The following is a 27,826-nucleotide window of genomic DNA, read 5'->3' as shown; positions in this document are numbered from 1 at the left end:
GGGGGCAGGATAGGAGACAATTACTGCCACTCCTGGTTTGTACCTTAAGGAATTAAGATTGCTTAATAAATCTGATTAAGGACTTCTTATTCTATGACTAAAGTTGAATCACTGTACATCCGGGTGGTGGTATTGTGTTCATAAATTGTTAGTTTTAAGAGTAATTAGGTTTTGTCTACAAATCAAAAACTTGAAATAGCAAATGAGGAGGAAAAAAACATACCAGAAGGCAAATTTTCAGTTATGGATAGAAGAGACACTTAAAGAGGTGTGTAATAATTGCTTTTTTCTTTTATCTGTTTTTTAAAAAGATTTTCAATCTATCATGTATTTACTAACAGCTGATACAATGAAAAAGTAGGTGTATAAAAATATTGGGAAATGGTTTATTATTCATGTTCATTTAATTGTCAAACATGTTATTCTGTTAAATAATTTAATATTCATTGTAAAATTTGCCAGGCTGCTCCTCTGTTTAAATTTTTACTTAAGGGTACTTGTATTCATAAGATGGTGTTGTGGCTTAAGTCAGTCTCTCCCTCCTCTTCTCTTCTCCCCATTACCAAAGGCTTCTTAAGTGTATGCAATGCTCTTTTTATTTAGACAAAATTATTTCATCTTTATAGTATTTTTTACAGTTTTTAACTTTCAAGATATTAGCTGTACTAAGAAGGAAAACTTGCTGTGAATGATAATTTATTACAAGAGAACAGTGACTTCATTCTTTGTCTTCACCATAGATTTCTTTGCAGATTACAGGCTACAGCTTTAAGTCGTCTTTAGGGACAGGCTCCAGATTTCTTATTTTTCTTGTTTCAATTCTGCATCATCTATTTTCTGGAATCCCAGTCTCCTAAAATGTAAGCAGTGCAAAATGTTCTCATCCATCACAACAATAGCATGTGAAAACATACAAATGCAGGCCATGATCCCAATTGCCTAATTATACCTGAGTTGAATTGTGCAGCACTTGAAATGAGTGAGACATTGATGGGATCCTGAATTTGTAATGGGCACTTAGAATGACAAACTTACCACGGACTCATCTCTCTCCCTCATTGCCACTCCACTCCCAACATCTGATTCATTGCCAAACTCTACCAGTAGAGTCATGTTCTGTTTTATATAAAAAAATTTTTTTAACATTTGCTGTACTAGAAAATAATATGTAGGTAGCTTATTAAAATTTTGAACTTCTTGTAGTAGTTTATGCTAGGATTTTTACTAGTAGATATTCAATAAATATCAATACAAAGAATAATTATAATAACAGGAATTATTTATAACATGAGATTCTGGAAAAAGAAATTTTGATTTAAAGTTGAGGAAGAAGATCTGAATTTGAAACCTGGGTTTTTGAAATAGTGTCTTTTGTACTTGCAGACAACTCCCTCATGGGGAGCTTTCATGTTAGAGAAGTCAAATGTTGGACGATACCTCATAGGCATGAATTCCTCATTCTATCATTGCCTGTTCCTGCTTAGAGTGTGGCTGTAGAGAGATGTGAGGGACCCATATGTGGTTTAGGGGAAGCTAACTCATGACTTAATATCAGTATGTGTATGTGTTAGTCACTTTGTCATGTCCAACTCTTTGTGACCCCATGGACTGTAGCCCGCCAGGCTCCCCTGTCCATGGGATTCTCCAGGCAAGAATACTGGAGTGGGTTGCCATTTCCTTCTCCTGGGGTCTTCCTGACCCAGGGGTTGAGCCCCGGTTTTCTGCATTGCAGGCAGATTCTTTACCATCTGAGCTATAGAAACTGACCCTCTCAATTTATAGGTGTTCATTTCCCTGTGCCTTTTCCTTCTTACAAACTTAGCTTTTTTCTTTTCTCTCTCTCTTTTAAAAAATTTTTTTTAGCTGTGCTGGGTCTTTATTGCAGCATGCAGGCTTTCTGTAGTTGCAGCTCAAGGCAGGGGGAACACGGGATCTAGAGCAGGCAGGCTCAGTAGTTGTGGTGCATGGGCTTACTTGCCCTCCGGCACGTGGGATCTTAGTGATGATGGGATGGAACCTTCATCCCCTGCATTGGAAGGTGGATTCTTAACCACTGGACTACCAAGAAAGTCCTAAGAAACTTAAAAACTCTCTTATAAACTTCTTTTGAAAAAATGTAAGCATCTTAAAAGTTTCTAGACTAGCTCTGCTAACTGCATGTGCAATTAATTGGCATTCGAATATTTACCTTAGGTTCTTTTGACCAGGATTCTGGATTTCTTGGGGCTGGCAGGTCATGCAGTAAAGTAGCCCATTGGCAGATGGTGAATGCATGGACTGCTGGAGCAAATTACTCAGGGTTTTGGTGATGCTTTTGGCTGTTGTCGTTCTTCCAAACCTTTGGGGCAGATTTGGGACCCATCTGGAGAGGCTGTCCTCTCTATTTTTTCCGAGTCTTAGAGGCAGGTGGGCCATCACCCTAGTGCTCCTTTCTTCTTCCATGTTCCTCCCAAATCTCAGTGGCAGGTTGGCTGCAGAGGGTGGCATTTTGTTGACTGCAGGTGTATTCATCTTAATTTTTGGACCCCAATCTTTTACTTCTTCAAAAGTAAGACTTCTTTCTTTCTCCCAGCCTAGATCTCCTTTAGGCTATAATTAGAAATAACCATTAAATAATTTATTAGTGTTGTAAGCGGTAGTTTAAATTATTAAATTATGTTAAATCCAGACTTTAATTCATAGAAATGTTAAAGCTGTGAACAAAGTTTGTGCTTTCATTACAGAATTTTCAAAATAGATAATTTATATTAAGCTTCTTAAAGCACTCTAGTTTCTCCATCCCTGGACTATTATAAGACAACTATAAAATATTAATATATATAGTGAATGCAGCAATGTATTCGAGGAGCAGGAACATAATGAAGTATTGAAATAAAGTGAAAGTTTATTTTACTGTGGTTATTCTTTTTCTTTTAATTTTTTATTTTCTGTTGGAGTATAGTTGATTAACAATGTTGTGACAGTTTCAGGTATACAGCAAAGTGGTTCAGTTATACATATACATGTATCTATTCTTTTTCAAATTCTTTTCCCATTTAGATCGTTACATAATACTGAGCCGAGTTCCCTATGCAGTCCAGTGGGTCCTTGTTGTTATCTAGAGATAGCAGTGTGTACATGTCAATCCCAAACTCCCTAACTATCCCTCCTTCAGTTTTTGCTTCATTTTGTTTATAAAATATTTCATATGTTTTTATATATTGCTTTTAGAGACACTTTCCACTGCCTCTCCATGTCTCTTGTTTCCCTCATCTTTAAAAGTCAAAGTGGTGGGCGCATGCTAGCCAAGTTCTGGGGTACAATTGGCAGAGACTTCTTTTTTTACCTAAAAACATGTTTCAAGAAACTGATTATATTTTATTAGTATGTAAATTACATCAGTAAAACACTGATTGGTTTGTGGGTTACTACAGCATGACCATATCAACTTTAAAGGAACCATTTAAAATACAGCAAATATTTAATTAGATTTAGTTTGGCCATGAAAGTTTGTCCATATGAAGATTTTAAAGTAACTTTTCTCATTGTAGAAAATAATACCTACTTATTTTAGCAAATGCGGGAATTTACATGAAGGCATAGAGAAGAAAATAAAAAAAGTGGAATTCCACCATCTAGGAGTAAACATTTTTCTTAGATATAGAAATATAATTTAAATGTTCAGCTGAAATGTAACCAGTACTTATTTCTGCAATTCTTTACTTCAACTGTGCACTTCTGAGTCAGTTGACAATTATTAATGCACCTCATCCTTGCTAAGTATCATACTCTGCACTGAAACAGTCATGAGACCAGGCTGTGTGCAGTTTTGCTACAAAATACAAGTTACATCAATACACTGCCCTGGATGGGCTGAAGTGTGACAAAAAGCAAACCACAAACTTATTTCTTACTCTTTACAAAAGCACTAGACTCAGAACAAATATTCAATGGTGAATGCTAGTCATGTTAGACAGAGTTAAAAAACTTACCTTGGAATATTTGTCATAATTCTTTTTGCTGTAAAGATTGGGCATCCTTGATTCATCTGTGCAGAAGATGTTTGATGTTAACAAGCTTGAAGTGGCTAACATCAATAAAATGAATCGTTTTAATGAAATAATTTCCATTTTGTCCAAAATCTAGAATTAAGTTTATATGTGCAGCCTGATGTCTATACAAAAGGAAATTGTGGTCTTTTTATACTGTCTAAAAACAAAGTTTGCTTTCATTGGGAAATCAATCCCACGTGTTTTAAGCACCAACATTAATTAGTGTTTAACTGAAATATATATGTGAGGAATGTGAGTAATTCGTTCTAGGAAGACAGCAACATTTCTGCTTGCAAATTCATTAACTTGGAAAATAATTTCCTTCATCATGAAGGAGTATTTAATTAGATAAGTTTGGGGCCATCATCATTAAGATTCCACACAAACTGAATGCTTCATTTCTCTGAGCTCAAAAAAGAAGTATTTTGTCTTCGGTGTTTGCGTCAATTCTTGGGAGAAAGGAAAAGTGTTCAATATGTGTTAGCTATGTTTGAAAAAAATTTTTTATTCACACAAAAGAGTTAGGCATAGTATTTTCAAAATGTCAGACAAAATTAAGAGTGTGAAAAGAATTCCAAATCACATAAGACTGAAATAAAATTCCATTAATTAACTTTTTGTAAAATGCTGCTTTGTTATTAAAAAGCTTCAAGAGTAAATGTCAGCTGTAACCTGAAGGGTGTGCATAAGACCAAGCAATAGGCATTTTGACAAACTGGCTGTCTCGGGAGAGGCTGGAGGCAGTTCAAGGCCTTTTGCATCTGCCCTGAGGGCCTTATTTGGCAAAACTGTGTAAATCACCAGGATTTTATTTCTATGATGATGCCACATCCTACCTTCCACCTCAAACCCCTTAAAGAATGCTGGCAGAGGACTGGTAAATCACACACATGCTAATTTTGTTGTTCCCTGACCTATACTGTTTAGGTAATCTTGCCCTGCCGCAGGCTCACTGACATCATGGCATAAGAAAAGAATTTACAGAAATAAACGCTTATTTACTGAAATGCCAAAGCAAGTCTCTTTCAGAGCAGCTGACTGGTATTCTTAAAGGTCTGCCTTATCATCGGACTGCCTATATTCCTGCCTAGATTCTAGAGAAATCATTACCTGTTTCCCCCGTCCATTTAGCCCTCTTAGGAGAAAAAGACCTTAAGGGTGATCTATTTCTAACACTCCAGCTACTTCTAGATATAGGCACTTAGAGGTGAATTCCCAAAAAAGCAAGTCATAAAAATCCACTGTTTATGTCAAGAATTGTACTATCTTGGGACTTCCCTGGTGGCACAGTGAATGGGAGTCCGCCTGCCAATGCAGGGAACGTGGGTTCAATCCCTGGTCTGGGAGGATGCCACATGCTGGGGGTGGGGGGCGGGCAGGGGAAGCAGGGGGCAAATAAGCCTTTGTGTCACAACTACTGACGTCATGTGCTGCAACTCCTGAGCCTGCCCATCTAGAGCCTACGTTCCTCGACAAGAGAAGCCATCACGATGAGAAGCCTGTGCAACGTAGTGAAGAGTAGCCCCCACTCTTCAGAGAAGACCCAGTGCAACCAAAAAAAAAATACCCCTAGCTTCTCTCGCTCATCTACCATAATCTGAGGTATGAGTTGGGCAGAGGTGAAGACCTTTCTCCGTATTAAAGATCACCAGGATAAATCAGAAAGTTGAAAGACAATTGTGTGACAAACCCTTGGGTACCCCAAGATTATACTTTCCTCTGGTCTCTCTTATGGCAGTTGACAGCGTTGGTCTCATTTGTTTCAGATTCTGGGTAGCCAAGAATCCCCACAGTAGGAGGCAACTAATTCAATTCATAGTCTAATGTTAATTTTGTAATGCTGTTATTGGATTATTGGGTTTAATTTCCCTGAGGATTTTATACATTTCTCTTCCAAATTGTTCCTTTGTAAACTGCTGATGGAACTTCCTTTTTTTTTTTTTTTTTTTGTGGTCAGTAGCTCCAAACTTTTAAGTGGGTGAAGCAAGGAACAAGTTGTGTCAGCTGAGCTCTGACCCTGGAAAAGGCAGAATGAACCAGCCTGGGTCTCTTTCAAAACATGCTTGTCTGTAATTGTTTCAGCCTTGAGCAGTTGACCAGTTTTCAGTGCTGCTCTTTGGGGTTTTGGCACATCCACTGATTTTTCTGGCTGAAGTCAGTATCCAGAGTAGCTGATATGATTAATTACCCACTAGCCTCAACCAGATTTTAAACTTCCAAGTTTGGAGTGTAATTAGAGTTCTAATCTTATTAGTATAGGGCTTGGCTCTTTTCAACTACATCTTCTGTTAGCTTGGAAAATGTTAACAGATATAAAACAACATTGCATAACATACACAGTACAAAATGACCATAAATCTTTTGATGAAATGTGCTGCCATATACATAGCACAGTTAGGGATTCTTAATGAGACACACAAGCATACAAAATAAAATCTGTCTCCCCGACATGTGACATTTACACACATGCTTCATTTACTAAGATTTTAGAGACCTTAAGGCTACTCCCTTGTAAGTGTCTCTCTTCATCCTGGACACTTCTCTAAGCTTTGGAAACCCCAGATACTCAGCTTCCTACCAGACAGTGCTGTTGGGATTCCCACAGGCATCTCAAGTCCAGTATGTCCAAAATGGAATTTATTCTGTTCAATAACCTGTCTCTCCTCCTGTTTTCCGTTTCATTGAATAGTTACAGTATTGGTCAGGGTCCGATCAGAAGGCAGAAAGCACACAGTAATTTGAATAGGAAATGGTTCATATAAGGAATTATTAATTGTACCAGGAGATTAAAGGGGTAAGAAATACATGAGGCCCAAGGGAGAAGATCCAAGGAGAGGACAAACTGAAATTCAGGCTGTAGTGGGAGAAGGTGTGGATGGTGGTGAAGTGTCTGCTGGGTCACCGCGGGCCAGTGGCTGTCCATCACAGGTGTGAGACACTCTTCTGTGGTGAAGATGGGCCAGTGCTGGGAAGGCAACTTCTGGGACATTTCTGAGACTCATATAGAATCTGCTTCTGCAGTTTGATGGGGGTGAATGCTAATGGATGTCTGTTGCACGGATTTCTGGGACAGTCCCTGTATAGGACCTCAAAGAAGCAAACCAGAACCAGGAAGAGAAATCCTTCCTCCTGCAGTATCTCTCGAGTGCCTTCCACTGGGAAAGCACTGTGCCAGCTGCCAAGGGGAAATGCTGACTGGGTCCATCTCCATTATCAGTGAAGGAACAAAGGATGGATCAGGACCTGAGAGGCAGTAAATAGATAACGGGTATAGTCATCCACCCATTTATCCAAGTCAAAATCCTTTGTGAGATCCTTGGCTACTTCCTCCTCTTTTCTTCTGCATCATATTCTATAGTTAATGAACAATTGCACTGTTTCTAGTTTTGAGCTATTGCACTCAATAATAATGGTCTATATCTTTGGCCACTTACTAGTCATGTGCCAGGAACTGTCCTATTAAAGTACAGCACTTTGTGAATTAGTTTGTTTATCCTTCATAGTAACTCCACAAGCAGGTACCATCATTGTTCACCTTCTATGAAAAGGAAGCTAAGATGCAGAAAAAGTAACTTTCCCTATAAGTGGAATATCCAGAATTTGAACCCAAGCTATCTGAACACTTACCCCCTATGCTGGTCTGCTCAGTCAAGTCTGTTTTCCTCTGACTTCTAAATAGCTCTTACCTCTGTTCACTTCTCTCCGTCTGTGTTGCTTGTAACTCAGTTCATTTTCTTTTGTCTAGACCTTTGTCTTGATCCTCTCCAGTTCTTGCTCCACCATACACTCAGAAAAATTTTTATAAAATACAATATATTTATGATATATTCCTTAATACCTTTCAGTGGAATCCCTAGGGATTTCCTTGGAATCCCTAAGTCCACTTTTTAGGATCTGTTTCCTGCTTATTTCTCCAGCACTATCTCTCATTAAGTTCCTAGCAACTCTGTCTTATGACAGACTTCTTTCTATTCTTCCAAAGAGATGAGCTTTCTCTTGCCTCTAGGCCTCTGCCCATGGTTTTCCTGTGCATGGGTTATGCACACACTTCCCTCTCTCCTTACACTGATTCATTGTTTGGGTTCCAGCTGAGGCATCCTGTGTCATAAGAAGTCTCTTCTGACTTCACACTCCAATCAATGGCCTTTGTTCTTCCATCATGGCTCTTCTCATTGACTCCTCCTGTTCCCTTGTTTCCTCTTCCACTCCTCTGTCAATTGTGTGAGGGCAGGACCTTACTTGTGCAGATCATAGGGGTATTTTTGTTTATCTCACAGATGCTCAGGAAATTTTATTTCTAAATAAATGAGTAAATGTTTCATTAGTATTGGAAATAGGAGTTAAAACTGAAGTTGCTTGGTAATTATTTTTTCCTGTTTTGGCCACTGACCAGAATTTTCTCTTTACTGAGACTTACACATTTTTAGACCTTAAATTTGTGCTTATTCTGAAATCATAACATCTTCACCTTGTCTTGTTGAGGATTTACATTGAAGACTTTCGCAGACTGAGACCTTTACATGGATAATCAGGCATAGGTAGGTTGAATGTGAGTTTAGGTTTATTCTGTTGTAGTGGAGCATTTAGTTTGGTAAGTTAAATATATCCTGATGGATCCTGCCACATTGATGGGCTCCAACACCAGGAAGGGTAGGAAAGGGGACTGTACTGCCCCAAGGAGAACTTCCTGACGATGCTTCAGGGTTTCTCGCTAGGGAGACTTCTTAGGCCCATTGGCTGAGCACAGGAAAGAGTATTCTGATTGCACAGTATTTGTCTATACCCACTAGCTGCATCCTAACCTCTGGTAGGCAGTTCGTGCATGCGTGCTGGGGTAGGTTGCCATTCTCTTCTCCAGGGGATCTTCCAGACACAGAGATTGAAACTGCATCTGTCTCCTGCATTTCAGGCAGATTCTTTACAACTGTGCCATCAGGAAAGCCCCTCTGTCAGGCAGCTAAGTGGAGGACAAACCATTTCCGCCAATCAGGAACTGAGCCAACTTGACTGGGTTTAGGACTTTGTAAGGCTCTGGTTTATCTGAACCCCAAGTAAAACATTTCAAGTAAGAGGCTGTTTTTGTGCCATGGGCTGTATGTTTTTATTTAAATCTTTATATAGAAGGTCTCCCTGAGGCCATGGCAAGATCTATCAAAGAGGTGATGAATTTTAATATCCAGAGGAACCTCATTACAGAGCCCTTCTCCTTACCCTCAACCCAGCCATTTACTTCCCAGACACTTGCCTTTTTCCAGTTTATTCCTTCCTTTCTCTCTAAGCATAATCCAGTTGTTATGCTGTGCAGAAGAATTGATGGCCATTATAGTCTTATTTTGCATTTTATGTTTACAGAGTATTTTGCAACCATTTGTTAACCAATTTCTGGCCCTCTTTAGAGATAGGTAGTGGTATTTCTGAATAATTTATTTCAGTATTATGTGTGCAAAGAGAAAGAAATACCTGCCTTGGTTCCAAACAAAAACATCCCTATGCAAATTACATAAAATTATTATTTTTTTAAATATGTGGTGGTGCCTTTGTTTCAAGATTTATGAGTGGCTGGTTATAATGAGCTTGTCATATTTTGGTAGCAGGGTTGTATTTACTTCTGTGCTTTTTACTATGACAGATTACAACGTCAGGGCCTTGGAAGGTGCCAATGTGAATGTGAGACGAAGATTATTCCTTTATGTAGCAAAAGCAGTTGAAATTCAATTCTGGTTGAAAGAACTTAAAGAGTCAATTTGTACAATATAAGAATAGACATTAAATATTTATAAAAATTAATTCATATGATTTATTCTAGAAAGTGATTAAATGGCAAGGTCCCTTTATCTGAAGGACATTTTTTAGAACAATATATTGAATAAACTTGAAGTATTAGTATTAGATCTTTCAAATGATATGGTGTGGTACTGTTTAAAAAAGAAGTTAAGGCAATTGTGCAAGGCTGATTAGGAAGCAGAATCTCCACAGCAAGGCTTTCCAAGTCGAGCTTTTATGTTTTTTAATGTTTCATTTTTATTGACATTTTTTTCCCTTGCAGGAAAAATGTGTGATTTTTACTAGCCTGGCAGGGGTTTGTGGTACCTCTTGCCAAAATGTCAAGAAAACTCAGAATTCTCTACATGAGGGACAAAGACCAGATGTTTGGTTAAAACAACACATAGCTTTTATACAAATATAGGTAATGTAATGGAAACCAAGACTTTTATGGGGTTTTTTTTTTTCTCTGTTTTTGGCCAATCTTGTCTTTTGATAGTTTTAAAATAAGTAATCAGCCATCTTGTTTTTCCAACCTGAGCAGAAGAATTTAGTTTCTTACAGGGTGTGTGCTTCTTCAATATCTTGGGTGTGTTTGTTTTATCTTTGTTTTGAAGGATTCTACTCCAAAATGTGGACTGTGTTCTTCAAATAATCATTTGCTTTAATAAAAAGAAGGCATGAGACAGCTTAGGAAGAACTGAGCCTGATCCTTAGGCTAACTTTTTTCACTATCCTGGCCACACCTTCACTGGGGAGGAAATCTGTTGCTTAAACCTACACTGTTGTGGGTTTTGGAGGGTGTTTAAAACACTATTTATCATCTTAAACAGAGGAATATAAGGATAAAGGGGTAACCAATAAAAATTAGCTTTATTGTTCAAATGGACCCTCTTAGATGCTCTTTCATCTCTGATGGAAAAAAATGAAAAGGAGGTGAATTGAAATATGCAGATAAATGGGTGGTTTTGTTCATTTTTTTTTTTTTTTTACTTTCTGATTGGGGATCACTTGGTTTCTGTGCTCCTGAGGTCTGTTGAGGGCTCCCACAGATCTACAGCAGTCATGCACTTGCCTTGGTTCTGAGCAGAAGCTAGCCTGGCTCTGACCACACTTATATTAACACAGGGCACTTGGACTTTATTCTTTTCTGTTTCCAGTGCTTTGGCTTTGGCCATACTTCCTGCCTCTCAGCTCTAGATCTGAGCTCATGAGTGTACTTCATAGCAGTGGGTCTTTGGTTTACACTGGCCAGACTTCATCACTGATGGGGGGGTTATGCTTCTCTTCAACACTGGTTTTATTGGACCCCCAAAGGGGTGTGTCCATGACATAGCCAAGAATGACAGCATGGCATCTGGCTAAACTCAATCAAGTCAATACATAAAGCTCAACCAGTTCTGAGCAAGCAAACCGAAAAGCCCTCAGCCAAATAGTTGTATTTGGAGAGGCACTTAAAAACATACCTTTAAACCTACAGTGAATTGGGTATAAATTTAATTAAAGGAGAAGATTTTTCTGGTAATCTGATTGTAAAAGGTAGGATCTAGACAGAAAATTCTGTACTAATGGAGGTTAAATGAACTGAGTGTTAATGTAATCCTATTAAATATCTACTGGATTTAATTCTGTCCTGGGTTTTGTGCCAAGTGAACTTAACAAATCAGGTATTTCCTTTTTGAGTACCTACAGTATAGAAAATAGACAAAGCTAGTAAACATTTCAGAACATACTTAGGTGCATAAGCTGGCAGACCTCCTCTAGAAACAACATGCTGGCTGTGCGTAGTCGCTCAATCATGTCTGGTTCTTTGTGACCGCATGAACTGGAGCCCATCAGGCTACTCTGCCCGTGGGGATTCTCCAGGCAAGAATACTAGAGTGGGTTGCCATGCCCTCCTCCAGGGGATCTTCCCAACCCAGGGATCGAACCCAGGTCTCCTTCATTGCAGGTGGATTCTTTACCATCTGAGCCACCAGGAAAGCTCAGAAATTCTGGAGTGGGTAGCCTATCCATTCTCCAGGGGCTCTTCCAGATCCAGGAATTGAACTGGGGTCTCCTGTGCCGTAGGCGGATTCTTTACCATCTGAGCCACCAGGAAAGCTCAGAAATTCTGGAGTGGGTAGCCTATCCATTCTCCAGGGGCTCTTCCAGATCCAGGAATTGAACTGGGGTCTCCTGTGCCGTAGGCGGATTCTTTACCATCTGAGCTACCAGGAAAGCCATAGCTGCTTATAAACACAGTCTTGAATGATCTAGAGAAGTCTAAGAATAGTGGTATTTGACTGATAAGCCCTGGTGGAGCCCCATCTGATTTAATGATAGCAGTAGCCAATGATCCATGACCTAGAGGCATCAGACCAGGAGATCAGTGTGGATCTTCCAGTAAATACCACATCTATCTGCACCCTATTCCCCAACCTTTAGGTCAAGAGCAGAGAAATGGCCCTTCCTATGTTTTGATATGCTTTAGGCTGCTTTGTTTGTTTAAATTTACCACTTTAAAACTTTCCTTCATGTATGTCTTAACTTGGTCTCATTTGGATTAAAATATCCAGGAAGAAGGAATCCTAGAATCTTAGACAGTTCTGATACCCAGGCTAAGCAGGGTATGGTGAGAGATGGAAGAGAGAAAAATTCCCTGTGGGTTCACTTTGGACCTCCCTGCCTCTTGAGCAGTTTCCTGTTTGTGTAAATGTTTTGTGCTTGAGGCTTTCATTATTAGCACAGCTGTAAAACTAGGCTCTCCTTTACCTGATAGAGTACTCAAGTCCGTGATTGTACATTACTGAAATTTCTAATGTGTTTAAACAAAATGAAGAATTTAATAGGAGACTGGGATGTCTTATGGATGAAACCAGGACCTATGAAACACCTAGAGCCTAGGACTCTAATCACCAGTGGGAACTTCTCCTGCATTCTCATTTCTTCTCTCTGTGTGTCTGCTTCATTATTCCCTCCTACTGCTGTCTTGATCTCTCTGCTTCTCTGTTTGCCAATAACTTTTGGGTTTTCTTGTTGTTGTTCAGTTGCTAAATTGTGTCTGACTTTTTGTGACCCCATGGATTGCAGTACACCAGGCTTCCCTATTCTTCACTGTCTCCGAGTTTGCTCAAACTCATGCCCATTTAGTCGGTGATGCCATCCAACCATTTCATCCTCTGTTGCCCCCTTCTCCTCCTGTCCTCAGTCTTTCCCAGCATCAGGGTCTTTTCCAGTGAGTCAACTCTTTGCATCAGGTGGCCAAAGTACTAGAGCTTCAGCTTCAGCATCAGTCCTTCCAGTGAATATTCAGGGTTGATTTCCTTCAGGAATGACTGATTTGACCTCTTTGCAATTTCAGCCACCCTGTTAAAAACTGCCTTATCTCAGTTGCAGATTCAGTGTGCAGGGATGGACTCTGATTGGCCCAGTCTAGTTAAGGTGCCCCATCCTGCACCTGTAGCCAGGGTGCGTCACATTGCAGTAACATAGAAGATCCAGTTGCAAACCTGTGAAGAGTTGGGGGCGGGTGGTGCTACTGGGAAGATAGTACTATAGTTATTCAAAACAGTAAGAAAGACAGTGTTAGAGACAACCTGAATTCTTCTCTCCCTGAATCCAATTCACTGTGCAGAGGAAAACTACTTGCTAAGCTGGTGAAAAACTAAGTTCTTTTGTGCAATCAAAGGGCATCTGAAGCATCCTGTGTTGGTGTGGATATTTCTCCATTCTCTCCAAAGGTGCTGAGGAGGTAGGTCTCTATCCTGCCCCGGTGATGCCAGCAGACAAGTGCTTTCATTGGTGCCATCTGGGTCTTTGTTTTTGCAAGCAGGTGTTCTTGTGTGATATTGTTGTGGCTCATGTGGGGCTTTGATGATAAAAACAAAACAAAATAAATTGTAGATCTCCCTTCCCCAGGGGCAGCCAAGGGCACAGTTCCCAGCTATTTCTCCATATATCCATCAAAAGCAATGCCAACTTTGAGAGCCTGTAAGATTCCCTTTTTCCCCTGGCAGGCGAGAGCCCTGGCTCAGGTGTTCCTCTTTGGCATTTGGAGGTGTTCCTGTTTCTAGCATTATGCTTAGCACCAGATATGAAGGTCTATCCTGAGAATTTCAAGACCAGGTGGTTTGGTCCCTAATGGTCCTACACTCTTCTCAACTTGAGCCTCTTTCCTAAATGTTTCACACACTCTATATAGCTGTGGTGATACTGGCTTGCCTCATTTCTTTGCACTGAGTTTACTAAGATCAGGTGAGTTCTGTGACCCAGAGTAGAATGGTTCATGGCCTTTTGAGCAAGAAAGTTTATTTTTCTAGTAAACTGGCAGATTTACCATTCTTTGCCTGATACTTGGGTAGTCTTCCTTGGAAACACTCCCAAATTCCCTCTATGTAATGAACTGTGTACAGATGAGTAAGGAGTGTTTATTTTGGAGATAGTAAAAATAAGACTCTTGTGTATAATTCCAAATATATATATTCTTCTGGTAATTAGCTTCACCACTCTCTGTCATTGTTTTTGACAGTATTTACACTAAACTAGAGGTAGTAATAATGGGACATTCTAGTTCAATCCTACAACCATATCTGCCTACAATAAAATATTTGCTTTTAGTGACAGAAAGTATTTCAGAAGTGTTCATTAAAACAGTATGATAACTGTGTATCCATTATTAATAACCCAAGATGGGGAATTACATGTTACATGACTCACGTAACCAATAGGGAAGCTGCTATTTCCATAATTATAAAGAATTCATATCACATCCATTTTACTATTCTGTATCATTTGACCCATTTATGGCTTCTTTTGAAAGAGTAAGATTTAAAAATTTATTAAGTTTTTCAAATGAAAAATCTGCCAGGTAATTTCTCCCTTCCATTGCTGGCAGTAGATGCTCTCCATCTAAGAGGCTGAGTGTTGGGCCCCACAGCCCTTTCTTCTGACTACAGTCAGAGTTCAGAATGCTCTGAGTTATGCTGACCCCAAGCGAGAGCCTGGGCAGAGGATGCACACCCTCCTCTGGGACACCTTCCGAGGGGTAAATTGTGAGAAGCGAGTTTGGGAGGGTGATGTTGGTTGGCTACATCTGGAAAAATAGTTAAGCTGTGGGGTAAAGGGTATCCGCTCAGTGTCCTCTTCTCTCTGTTCAGTGCTCCAGTCCAAGGTTCTGACCAGCCACTTGCAGAAAAAGTTGAGCAAATGCTCTGCAGGGCTGGCTGAGTCATCAGTCCTGCAAGTTCCCTCAAAAGTTGCTGCAATCACTGCTGCTATTATTCTTATTATACTCTCTTCTAGAGTTCACGGTAGGCTTGAGGAAGAGGTGGTGGGATGCAGGCTGGGAGAGAGGTGAGCAGAAATGGAAGGCTGAGAGAAGATGGACTTTTATCTTCCAAGTTTTCTTTCTGGTCCAGAAGGAGGAATCAGTGAATGATTTTTGGCCTGTTATTCTTTTCTTTCACCCCCACTCCAGATCTCATCTGCAGTTCAGTTTGGAGTATCTTATACTTAGGGTCAAGGAGATCCCCAGGTTACTATTACACCAGAGAACCTGCAGCAGCATTGCTCCTAATACACTGCAAATTAGTATCAAGAGACCAGCTCCATTCCCACATGATCCAGTTGCGTCACCCTCTCTCTCTTTTTGGACGGACATGTGAACAGCAGTTGCTGAAGTGATTTTGATGAAATGTGACATTTGCAGGCTGTGGCCACCAACCAAAGAATCTGAGCCACTATACCCAACATTTTACAGGCTACAAAATATAAGCTGGCCAGCATTTACTGCTTGTACTAATAGCTTGTGCCAAGTTTCCTAAGCCTATGGAGCAGACCTCTTACTGCTGCTAATTTTACTATCAGCAGACAAAAGGGAAATAGGAAACAGTATGGAATGGCTCAATGAGAGCATTTGTGACAGACATATGAACTTGGATTATCTGAAGACAGGGTGACTTTTTTCTAAGACTAAAATGGACTCAATGTGTACAGAAATAAAATGGGAAAAAATGTAATGTAGAAAAAGTTATATGCAGAGAGTCTTCTCTGGCCTCTCAGAATGGCATTGATTTACGTATTGAGGCAGTCACCAGGGAAATGTTAAAACCCTCTGGGGGAAATTTCCAATGTGATGGATAGAACTTTAATATTAATATAGGATTCATCATGATAATGTAAGTCATAGATCTAAATCTCCCTTCATCAATTGAATAGTCCCTTTCCAGCCTATTATACAGGTAGCAAATGCTTTAAATAGTGTCATATAAGAGGCTTGAAGTCTGTCTTTATCTGTAGTTTCTGAAGTTCTGTTCACAGGAATAGTGACCCACTGAGTCATCCATCTTTCACTATGTTATCTAGGCCATTTGCATTTCCCTCCTTTTTATTAATATTTAGTGTTCCTTAAAATATACTTACATTGTACTTTTTTCACAAATAGAAAAAGCATAATTCAACACATTATTTCATATACATGCAGTGAGCAGGAAGGGAAGATCTGAGTCTTAATCTATTGGTGGATCATTATCCACCAAAGAAGAAAAGTGATTTCTGGGTTTCTATTTGATTTAGTTATTAGTACATAATTATCAACCGTATGCATGTATATTATTCATCTTACTCTGGGTTTCTTAGTTCTATAGCACTGACACCAAAACACAATGGGGGCAGGGCCTCTCCAGAATCCTGTAAGACGATGGTCTTTTTGGAATGAGAATGATTGCAGTGTTGATAGCAGTATAATAAATGCCAGTAATAATAAATGTTAAGATTCATCTGCTGCTTTTTTCAGCAGAGATTCAAATATTCATTAGTGGAACATATAAACACCTTTTCTTATCTTAGTCCAAAATGCAAATGAAAATAAATCCATGAGAACAGACTGCAAATAAGACAAAATGTTTACACAGGCAAGTAGACCCTCAAGTTCTACAAGGAAGAGGGGTTTTCCTTAAGCCTGGAATCACTGCACTATGTCCTTTTCTTTTGTATGTGCATTGATTCCTTCTACTCCAGTTCTCTGCTCTTAGAGTAACCGGTGTTGACACTTGGGGTGCCATTTCATGTATTTGGTTGGTATATATTTTGTTGTATAAAGGTTCTAAGAAGTCCTGATGTAAAGAAAATTATTTAATGGGTTCAGTTCAGTTCAGTTGCTCAGTTGTGTCCGACTCTTTGCGACCCCATGAATTGCAGCACGCCAGGCCTTCCTGTCCATCACCATCTCCCGAAGTTCACTCAGATTCACGTCCATCGAGTCAGTGATGCCATCCAGCCATCTCATCCTCTGTTGTCCCCTTCTCCTCCTGCCCCCAATCCCTCCCAGCATCAGAGTCTTTTCCAGTGAGTCAACTCTTCGCATGAGCATTCCTAACTTTCTTTTGACCCTGAAAACCTGTTTTTTCAAATAAGATCTAGGAACATAGTGGGAAATACTGACCTAATGGAGGTGTTCATAAACTGGGGCTCCTTGATTTTTAAGCCTTGGTTTTCATTGGGAACTTTGAGATGAACTTCAATTTATCCTTTAAGTCTGACTTAGATGTCACTTCCTCTGTGAAGATTTCTCAACTTGCCCTAGGATGGATATGTAGTTCTTCTCTTCACCCCCTACTCCCATAGCATTTTTCTCAAGTCCATATCAGTGTTTAGATCATGAGCTAGTTTATTTATTTTTTATTTCTCTCTAATCTACAATTTCCTTTATTTTAAGGAGTGTGTTTTTATTCTCAGTGTCCTACAGAGCACCCGGCTCATTGTAAGAGTTCAACAAATAACTGCTGATGGAATGAATGAAAGCTTGGGAACTTAAGCAGAAGAATTACCTCTCTGGGGCGTTGATATGTGATTAATGAATGAACCCTTCTGAGTTAAGTACTTTTTTCCATTATAGTGACTAATTCCCAGACAGATGATTAGATTGAGATTGACTCTGATGTGAAATGGTTAATCATTTGGCCTGCCAAAAATACAAGATTGACTGGTATTTAGTCTGTTTTTTCCCCTTGTATAGACATGAATCATACACTGTATATGAAAAATTCTAGCATCCGTTCATAGCAGAGATATTTTTCTTATCTATACTCACTAACAGTCCATAACTCAGAATTTTCCTTTCTTTAACTGCTAAAAGAATAAAAAAGACATTTATAGACCCTTTTACTTTTCACCAAAACCTAGCATTATAAAGAATTGCAAACTAGGCTGTATTAGACTTTTAGCCCTTTTATTTACAATATTTAAAACATTTTTCTGATATACTTCTAAGTTTCAAGCTTTTATTGTGGCTGAGGCATATTTTCTTCCCTTCCTTCCTTCCTGCCTTTGTTCTTGCTTTATTTATTTTTTCCATCTTTGAAAAGATGGGCTAAAATGAATTAATAATCTCCCTCCTGGACTGTACCCTACTCTTGTTTTTCAGTCCCTCAGTTGTGTCTGACTCCTTACGACCCCATGGACTGTAGCGCCACGAGGCTCCTCTGTTCATAGGATTTCTCAGGCAAGAATACTGGAGTGGGTTGCCATTCCTTTCTCCAGGGGATCTTCCTGATCCAGGGATTGAATCCTCATCTCTGGATTCTTTGCCACTGAGCCGCCTGGGAAGCCCTCTACCCTACTCTAGTTCCATGCCGATGTTAATCCTTTGGTGTATCACTTAATGTATTTGTGCTGCATGCTAAGTCACTTCAGTCATATCTGACTCTTAGTGATCCTATGGATTGTAGCCCTCCAGGCTCCTCTGTCCATGGGATTCTCCAGGCAACACTACTGGAGTGGGTTGCCATTTTCTCCTCCAGGGTATCCTCCCAACCCAGGGATCGAACCTGTGTCTCATTATGTTTCCTGCCATGGCGGGTGGGTTCTTTACCATTAGCATCACCTGGGAAGTCTTTTAGGTACTCAGTTCAGTTCAGTTCAGTCACTCAGTCATGTCCGACTCTTTGCAACCCCATGAATTGCAGCATGCCAGGCCTCCCTGTCCATCACCAACTCCCGGAGTTCACCGAAACCCATGTCCATCGAATAGGTGATGCCATTCAGGCATCTCATCCTCTGTCATCCCCTTCTCTTCCTGCCCCCAATCCCTCCCAGCATCAGGGTATTTTCCAATGAGTCAACTCTTCGCATGAAGTGGCCAAAGTATTGGAGTTTCAGCTTCAACATCAGTCCTTCCAATGAACACCCAGGACTGATCTCCTTTAGGATGGACTGGTTGGATCTTCTTGCAGTCCAAGGGACTCTCAAGAGTCTTCACCAACACCACAGTTCAAAAGCATCAATTCTTCGGTGTTCAGCTTTCTTCACCGTCCAACTCTCACATCTATACATGACCACTGGAAAAACCATAGCCTTGACTAGACAGACCTTTGTTGGCAAAGTAATGTCTTTGCTTTTGAATATGCTATCTAGGTTGGTTATAACTTTCTTTCCAAGGAGTAAGCGTCTTTTAATTTCATGGCTGCAGTCACCATCTGCAGTGATTTTTGAGCCCCAAAAAATAAAATCTGCCACTGCTTCGCCATCTCTTTGCCATGAAGTGATGGGACTAGATGCCATGATCTTTGTTTTCTGAATGTTGAGCTTTAAGCCAACTTTTTCACTCTCCACTTTCACTTTCATCAAGAGGCTTTTTAGTTCCTCTTCACTTTCTGCCATAAGGGTGGTGTCATCTGCATATCTGAGGTTATTGATATTTCTCCTGGCAATCTTGATTCCAGCTTGTGCTTATTAGGGTGCCATAAATTTTGGAGGATGTAAGGACCCAAAAGGCTACATTTAAAACACTCTTTTCCACATTACCCTGTCCTCTTTTGAAGCTGTTTCACAAAGCCCTAACCTTACTAAGGACATTAAAAGGAATTAAAATGCCAGGAAACTTAATTATGTTTCTGTCATAGAGAATAGGCTGGCAAATTAGCTGGGGTTAAGCTGCTTATTGTGAAGTGTTGTCAGAATGTAAAAAAGAGGCAGCATACCTGATTGGAAGAGGAGGAGGAAAAATAGAGTTAAGCCAGAAAGGTTGTTAGACCAGGGTCAGGCATACCTGCTCTCTCCCCAGCTCCCCACCTACTGTTTTGAGCAACGAAGGCTCCATTGCAGCTAAGTGACATTCGTTGGTACTGTTGGCACCATGAGGAAGCCTAAAACAAAAAGAGAAGGGATGACAGTAGTTGGGGAGGGGAGGGAGGAGGGAGAAAGGGACAGAGGAAGAGAGGAGGGAGGCCGTATGATGTAATGGGAAAAGCAGTCAGTTTAGTAAATTCCAGTTTCCCAGTTTCCATGTAGCCTTGGGCAAGTTAGCTAGTTCAGAGTTTCTTCTTCAGGTGAAAAGTTTGTGGATTGCCAATGATGTCTAAGGGCTCTCTACCTCTAAAAGTAGGCAGCGAGTCTACGTTGATGACATGAGATAAAGAATTTAAGAGAGCTGGAGAGAAGAAAAAGGTATGTGTACATGGGGTTGTTAAAGTCACCCAACTCAGGTGCCCCTGAATTTGCTCAGGAGCAATTCCTGCTGTCTCAAATCTGGGGGGACAACTGATTAGACCTAGAAGTTTCTGTTCATTAGGTAGAGTGGAGATGAATATCTGGCTAATAAAGAAAGGAGCTGTTTTATATATAACCTCGACCAGGAAGCCAAAAGATGGTGGGCTATAGATAGAGTCCTAGTTTACCAGTTAAAAGCTGGCACCTGCTTTTTCATCCCAGGAAACCAAGCATGGAAATGGTGATTGGATCTTCAAATGCTCCTCTTTAGATGGGGTACTTTTGATGGGCACAGACTCCTTGGCTAAGGACCAAGAGTTCCTGGGAACCAATCTTCTGTAGCAGGGTTTACACTCAAGACTATTTGAAGGCCAAACAAAGAGAATGAGTTTCACATTCTCACACAACTGCTCTGATGTCTGTATTCCAAAGGCAGTCCAGAAACAGAGCTCAGACTTGGACCCTTGACCATCAGAGTTCTCCCTGTAGTCCATTTCAGGGTAAGCCTGGGGACAGTCAGCTGTGGAATGTTAGAAGAGTAGAGTAAATTTCCAGGGCTGTAGGCTGTTACTTGATTCCCCAGAAAGCACTCCTGTGAAGCCATTCTTATTTTTACATATGGCATATCTGAAAAAGGGATTATTCGGCTATTGCAACATTTTTTGTTTTATGTGCCTCCGAAGGCAAGATATGTTTTGTCCTCCATCAAGTCTTAAAAAATATTTATCCTGGCATCTTCCCATTTTTCTCTCCACATGGAAACTCTTGATATTTTAAGACTAGTTGTGAAATCATTCCTAGGTATGCACATTACATTGAGATCTTAGAAAAACTTTGAAAGAAAATGAATATAAAATGATATTTCTTTTATGTAGCAGACATTACAAACTATTCTTTTGTTCGGCTTTCCTTGATTAGCAAGATGTAATAAAATGACGTGTATTCTCACTCTGTGGCAGATATGCTTTATCTAGTGGAACAGAATATTGAAACAGCATGGAAGATAAGAAAAAAAAATGAGAATTTGAAAAAATATCCTCATGATAGCATCATGAAAGCAGTGCTATCTTCTGGTTAAATAAGGCATGAACAATAATTTTGGGTTAGGTATGTTCTTCAATTATGCATTTGATTTTGGTAATAAAAGACTCATGTTTTTCAATAATGTTTGGAATTTAAATATACTGTTCCTTTTTCCTAGTCTTCAGGAGAGCACTTACCAATGCAAAAGTTACCTCTTACCCATTCTTGTCCATTAAAAATTAAATGCTTTTACAGTAAATTATTAAAAGTGCTAGGTTGGCTGCAAATCATCAAAGGTACCATAAACCATTATGCAAGCAAGCAAGCGAGAAGTCTGATTAAATCTAAGGGATCAGAAGGCATATACATCCCTCGATATCCATCGCAAATTCTAAACTACAAAAGCAACCATAAAATGCTACATTAAATTACTTTAAAAAACTCTTCCAGGATTTTCAATATTCAACAGCAACGTGCTTTTCAATTAAGTATGAACTAAGAACTTCTACTGCAAAGCGCAGATAGACCACTATTTAAAGGTTATTTCCTCTTTCTTTAAACCTGCAGCAAAATTAGCCTCATTTTTCCAGCTGATATCACTCACTTAATGGAATTGAGGCATTCTAGCAGAGTTTGCTGAAAAGCTAGTTATCAGTTAGGTGCTGTTTTCCCACAAAGTATCTTTACTATCATTTAATTACACTGAAAAAGGAAATGATGGGCCCTGAATGTTGCAAAATTATGTTGAAAATGTTAGGAGTATTTAAGATATGTTTAAAGAAAAAAAATAACTCATGGGTTTTGTTTAAATTAGGTGAAAGTGAAAGTCAGTCAGTCGTGTCCAACTCTTTGCTACCCCATGGACTATATACAGTCCATGGAATTCTCCAGGCCAGAATACTGGAGTGGGTAGCTGTTCCCTTCTCCAGGAGATCTTCCCAATCCAGGAATCGAACCCAGGTATCCTGCATTGCAGGTGGATTCTTTACCAACTGAGCCACCAGGGAAGCCCAAGAATACTGGAGTGGGTACCCTATCCCTTCACCAGTGATCTTCCCGACCCAGGAGTTGAACTGGGGTCTCCTGCACTGTAGGCAGATTCTTTACCAGCTGAGCTACAGGGAAGCCCAATTTTAGGTAATATGCATCATATATGAAATAGCCAGCATAGTGCTTGGCACCTAGGAGATACTCAATAAATGGAGACTTTTCTTGTTGTTAACCCCATTTTGTATTAGAAAAACTCAGGCTTCACCAAGGCTAACTTGTCCAGTGTCACCCAGATGGTGTGAGCCATTTGATTCAGGACACTGTGCTCTTCAATCTGTGTCCCACCAAGTGCCATGCAGACTGTCACTTAGCTACCTATGGATGCACAAAATGTCTACTGAACCAACTCCCTGACAAATAAAAAGAGAATATATAAAAGAAAGAAAAATATAAACATGGAGGTAAATTTTTGTCAAATTGCAATAATTGTGGGCAAGAGCAAAAGCAGCCCAAGCAAATGTTGATAGTTGGGTTATAGAGAGGGTCTATCTTTTTAGAGTAGACCCACTTTACTCCAGTATTCTTGGGCTTTCCTGGTAGCTCAGACAGTAAAGATGCTGCCTGCAATGTGGGAGACCTGGGTTCAATCCCTGGGTCGGGTAGATCTCCTGGAGACGGTAATAGCAACCCACTTCAGTACCCTGGCCTGGAGAATTCCACGGACAGAGGTGTCTGGCGGGCCACAATTCATGGGGTTGCAAAGAGTTGGACACGACTGAGTGACTTTCACTTCACTTCACTTCGCTACTGTTCACATCTGCTGAATGGGGTGAGGATAGACAGTTCTGCAGCTTAGCTGGGCTGGGTTTGGGTGGCTAACAAATATGAATGAATAAGTGAAAAGCAGACATTTGATGGTCAAACAAGCGTCAACTGATTTCATCTCTTTCAAGTGGTTCTCCAATTTTAACGTGAACCAGAATCACCTGGAAGGATTTTTAACCAATGCAGCTCAGCAGCCTCAGAGTTTCTGCTTCAGAAAATGGGGTAGGGCCCAAGATTGTGCATTTCTAAGCAGCTAGTGGCAGATACTGCTGGAGGTGCTGGTCCAGGAACCCCACTTTGAGAACTACCAATTTAGGTTGTCTGATTTAACTATCACCACAACCTTGTGATGTAGGTGTTATTGGCCCCATTTTATAGATGAAATAATGGATGAGTTCGGGAAGCATGTCAGAAGAATGGTTTGGATCCTGGTTAAAGGAAAGTTGAGAAACTGCCTTCAAAGAAAATTCAGAATTTCTGAATCACTCTACTGGTGACAGAAAAGCAAGACTACAACTGTTCATCTTTATTCTCCCACCACCCTCCAGAAACAAAGATGTTACTAGAATGAGATAAAAACCCACTGATACATACTCAGCACTGCATGGCCCCAGAGACAACAATGAAAACTGAAAGCATTCTTTCAGGAGATCCTTGAGCATTCTAGATGGAGAAACTGAGTCACAGAAAGGTTTAATGACTTGTTTGCTTTGACAGGGTATGAATGGGCTTCTGTGCTGGCTCAGATGGTAAAGAATGTGCCTGCAATGTGGGAGACCTGGGTTCAATCCCTGAGTTGGGAAGATCCCCTGGAGGAAAGCATGACAACCCACTCCAGTATTCTTGCCTGGAGAATCCCATGGACAGAGGAACCTGGAGAATTACAGTCCATGGGGTCACAAAGAGTCTGACATGACTTAGCAGTTAAGCACATGGTGTATGAATGGCAGCACTGAGATATCAGATGTCCTGACACCCAATCAAGGTTTAATTATAAGAGGAAAAATGTGGAGCTTCTATTTGCCATCTTGATTGCCATTTGCATGAGCACCATTCAAAGAAGTGACTGAACGCAGAGGCAGCCTCTGAGGTGAGATAGGTGCTAGAACAGGAAGCAGAATTAATTTACTTTTTGTGTATTTATTGAGTATCTTTTACATACTAGGCACTACTCTAGGTGCTGGGGATAAAATGGTAAATAGCGTGGACAAAATCCTTGTTTTTGCCCTCTAAGAGCAGTAAGGTAATAAACAAAGTGAATAAAAGCAGAAAATTTAAGAGAGTAATAAATACTAGGAAGAAAATTCAAACCAGATAATGTTGGAGAAATGATCACAGACTCAGAAATTTATAAATTTGGTTGGATGGTTTACTAAAAATTCAGAAAGAAATGCAAGGGCTTGACTATCAGCCAGAGATTGGAACTTTCACACCCCATTTCTCAACATTTCAAATTTATGGGTTCTTTTAAATCTATGATTTAATATTACCCCTGCTAGACTTCTCCAGAAATTATTTCAGGATCCTAAGAGGAGGGATGCTCTTGTACTAAAGGTAAACAAACTATAAAAAGTTAATGATATACTCTTAAAAAGTTATGCAGGAATACATTTGAAAGTAGGGAAAATAATAGTCTGTGAAAGCATGTGTAGAACTAAACAAAGTTTCAAATAATAAGAATAAAAGATTCAAATAGGCATTTCAAAGTCAAGGGCAACAATCACAGTAATAATTGATTCAAGTTAGAGTCACCAATGGGCAGTTCAGCAAGTGGGTGGTTCCTCTCTTCCCAACTTTGACGTGAATGTCATAATAGTAGCTTGAAGTCAGCCATGTTATCGTTTTGTTGCTAAGTTAGTCTGACTCTTTGCGACTGCATGGACTGTACCCCTCCAGGCTCCTCTGTCAGTGGGATTCTCTAGGCAAGAATACTGGCGTGGGTTGCCATTTCCTTCTCTAGAAGTCAGCCATGGTGGGAGTATTTAAACCAGGAAATTGGTAAATGAATGCTACAATGCAGACCTTTATAATTATTACTTTTCTCCAGAGGGAAAATGCCTCCATAGGTCTGTCCTGCCTCTCTACACATCTTGCTGAATATTCCAAGAATGTAATGTTCTGACCTCTCTTAACCCAGGCTATTTCTTAGAGTCATATCTGCAGTGAACAGCTTTGAAGGATGAGGTAATATCTCCCTCTGGGACAAAAGAGTAAGCTTGCTTGCCACTTGCTATAAAATTGGTTAATTCTTAAAGATAAGAATTTCTCTCCCATAATGCAACATTCTTCATTGTTTGGACACTATTTGAAGTGGGGAAGCAAAGCTAAAGTGGCCTAGTGGGTGGGGCTCCTGGGTCAATCCAGTGTACTGTTGCCGTGGTTTCCACTGCTGGATGCCTCCTGGGTAATGATGCTTCATATACATGAATTGTGACTTCATATGGGATCCTATCTGGGGCCTTCACATTGCTTTCATAGGACTTGGGGGCAGTAGGAACCAATGTAAGCATGCTAATGCTCGTCATGTTTGCTGTGCTGTGAGTAATCAAGTCTGTGGTCTCACCTAGATTTACCAAGTTCTCTGATGCTTCAGCGGAGAAGGCAATGGCACCCCACTCCAGTACTCTTGCCTGGAAAATCCCATGGACGGAGGAGCCTGGTAGGCTGCAGTCCATGGGGTCGTGAAGAGTTAGACATGACTGAGTGACTTCACTTTTACTTTTCACTTTCATGCATTGGAGAAGGAAATGGCAACCCACTCCAGTGTTCTTGCCTGGAGAATCCCAGGGACGGGGGAGCTTGGTGGGCTGCCATCTATGGGGTCGCACAGAGTCGGACACGACTGAAGCAACTTGGCAGCAGCAGCAGCTGATGCTTCAGCAAAGTTGGAAGTTGATGGTGTCCACTAGGTGGCAGCAGTCATCCAATCCCAAAGAGTTCTGGAAGACCAACTTCTGCACAATGGACTAAATCACCTTTGCCTTGGACAACACTCTTAAGGACCCCTACTGACTCTAGGGTGGTTTACCAATGGCTTGCCAGTTGGTCTGCCACTTGGAAGACTAAGACTGGTAGATTAAAGATATTCCTCTTTGTGTCATGAACTGGGTAAACACATCGTGTCTGCCCATCAGACTTCACTTGAGTTACATAAAGGTAAAGGTCCGTTTTCTGCTCAGAAGAACTAGAATTAGGCTATGATCAAGACTGCCACCATTACCATCTGGTTTCATCACTGTGCTGGGCGTGGCAGCACATCCACCAGCACAGGCTGGGCACACTGAAGGATGCTTCTTGTGGATGCAGAGTCTTTCACTGCATCCCAGATGTGTGACTCCTGCTAAAATTTGGCCTATTTGTTCAGTGGTGAAGGAGGCCACATTACATGCAACATTACCTCTGTTTCTGGCAGATTGACTCCACTGAATTTTGATCCCGTTTAGGGACCACTGATATTGCCTCTCTGCTTTCACAGTTTGTCAGGGTATGGTACTACTATTCCAGTCCAAATAGCCAACTCTAGCCACATCACTGTGGCCTTTACAGCTAAACTGTGTCATCTGTTAGGCTTTCTGGATCTTTTGCAAAGACCATCTAACAATGGCCTAATAGTCAAAGAATTTAATGGACATTCCATATTCTCTGTCATCTGCAGTATTGTTGAGTGCTGGAATGGCAATCTGATGCTTGGGGCTAGTGCACTGGGATGACCCAGAGGGATGGTATGGGGAAGGGTTCAGGATGGGGAACACATGTATACCTGTGGCGGATTCATTTTGATATTTGGCAAAACTAATACAATTATGTAAAGTTTAAAAATAAAATAAAATTTTAAAAAATCAACTAAGAAAAGTTTATGATTCTTTGTCCCTTACCTTTTCTTGGTCCACACACTTTAGTAAGGCAATTTGGTCACTTAATGTGGCTGTTTCAAGAAGGATTTATTCCGCTTGGTCACTCCTGGTTAGTGATCGGGACAAAAAGCGTAGAGAGTTATATAGAGCTATTTTGAAAATATGGGATTCCATCCTGGCTTTTCCTGGGTATGTTATGTCTTTGTTTTCTCTAACAGAGAAAAGAATAGTAACCACTGTGGCAAAATCTAGCCCCTTTAACCAAGTAATCAAAATTAACATAATCAGAAATGGGATAAATGGAAATTGTGTGTTACCGGAAAAGATGCAATGAGAAGAACACAGTATCTGTGAGATTCCTGTCAAATAGATATAGCTTGATTCTAATCTTGAGAAAATATAAGACCAACCTGAATTTAGAGACTTACTGCATAAGATCACTGACCTGTATTCTTCCAGATGTCAAGGTCAGGAAAAACAAAGATAGACTGAAGAATTCTTCCAGACTAAAGGAGATTAAAGGAGATTTATGATCTCAGGTTGGATCCTTGAGTAGTACAAATTCTTTTTTGCCTTTTGCTATAAAATGTTAGGACAATTGATGAAAATTAAACGATATTTGTAGGATGCATGAGATCTGGGTATCAATGTTACATTTATAGATTTTAATAACTATACTGTGGTTATGAGAGAGCATGTTCTTGATTTTTTGATGGAAATACATATGTATTTATTAACTTTCCCACACGGTGTTCATGGGGAAACATATATATTTACATACACAGCATAATAAATACATGTTGAAAAGCATTAACATTTCATGGAAAAAGTTTTAAAAAAAATGAGGAATCATTTCAGACAAGATAAAATATC

At 40.1% G+C, this 27,826-nt stretch overlaps 1 protein-coding gene and 2 long non-coding RNA genes across 3 annotated transcripts; 1 reads left to right on the top strand and 2 right to left on the bottom strand.

The window, feature by feature from the left end:
* Positions 1-274: 274 nt before the first annotated feature.
* On the bottom strand, positions 275-4,687 carry NPVF (neuropeptide VF precursor). Its single transcript, XM_055590562.1, has 3 exons — positions 3,972-4,687; positions 2,189-2,589; positions 275-853 (listed from the first exon to the last, which is right to left on the bottom strand). The coding sequence occupies exons 1-3, from the start codon at positions 4,107-4,109 to the stop codon at positions 802-804; spliced, it is 591 nt and encodes a 196-aa protein (XP_055446537.1). The 5' UTR covers positions 4,110-4,687; the 3' UTR covers positions 275-801.
* A 15,833-nt stretch (positions 4,688-20,520) lies between these two features.
* LOC129659339 (uncharacterized) lies at positions 20,521-22,649 on the bottom strand. The gene is made up of 2 exons (XR_008718001.1): positions 21,482-22,649; positions 20,521-20,781 (listed from the first exon to the last, which is right to left on the bottom strand). It is a non-coding gene; the product is annotated as an uncharacterized LOC129659339 (long non-coding RNA).
* LOC129659340 (uncharacterized) lies at positions 22,650-26,988 on the top strand. The gene is made up of 3 exons (XR_008718003.1): positions 22,650-24,653; positions 25,147-25,283; positions 25,667-26,988. It is a non-coding gene; the product is annotated as an uncharacterized LOC129659340 (long non-coding RNA).
* Positions 26,989-27,826: the final 838 nt, after the last annotated feature.

This window comes from Bubalus kerabau, chromosome 8 (assembly GCF_029407905.1).
Source record: "Bubalus kerabau isolate K-KA32 ecotype Philippines breed swamp buffalo chromosome 8, PCC_UOA_SB_1v2, whole genome shotgun sequence".
Classification (NCBI taxonomy): domain Eukaryota; kingdom Metazoa; phylum Chordata; class Mammalia; order Artiodactyla; family Bovidae; genus Bubalus; species Bubalus kerabau.
Note: the sequence above shows the minus strand (reverse complement) of the source record. Positions and strands in the feature narration are given on the sequence as shown.

Coding starts and splice junctions, on each gene's coding strand:
- NPVF (XM_055590562.1), bottom strand. CDS start 4,109: ATGGAAATTATTTCATTAAAACGATTCATTTTATTGATGTTAGCCACT. Junction 2,590..3,971: donor ATTATGACAAATATTCCAAG/GTAAGTTTTTTA, acceptor TTCTAATTATAG/CCTAAAGGAGATCTAGGCTG. Junction 854..2,188: donor CCTGGTCAAAAGAACCTAAG/GTAAATATTCGA, acceptor CTTACATTTTAG/GAGACTGGGATTCCAGAAAA.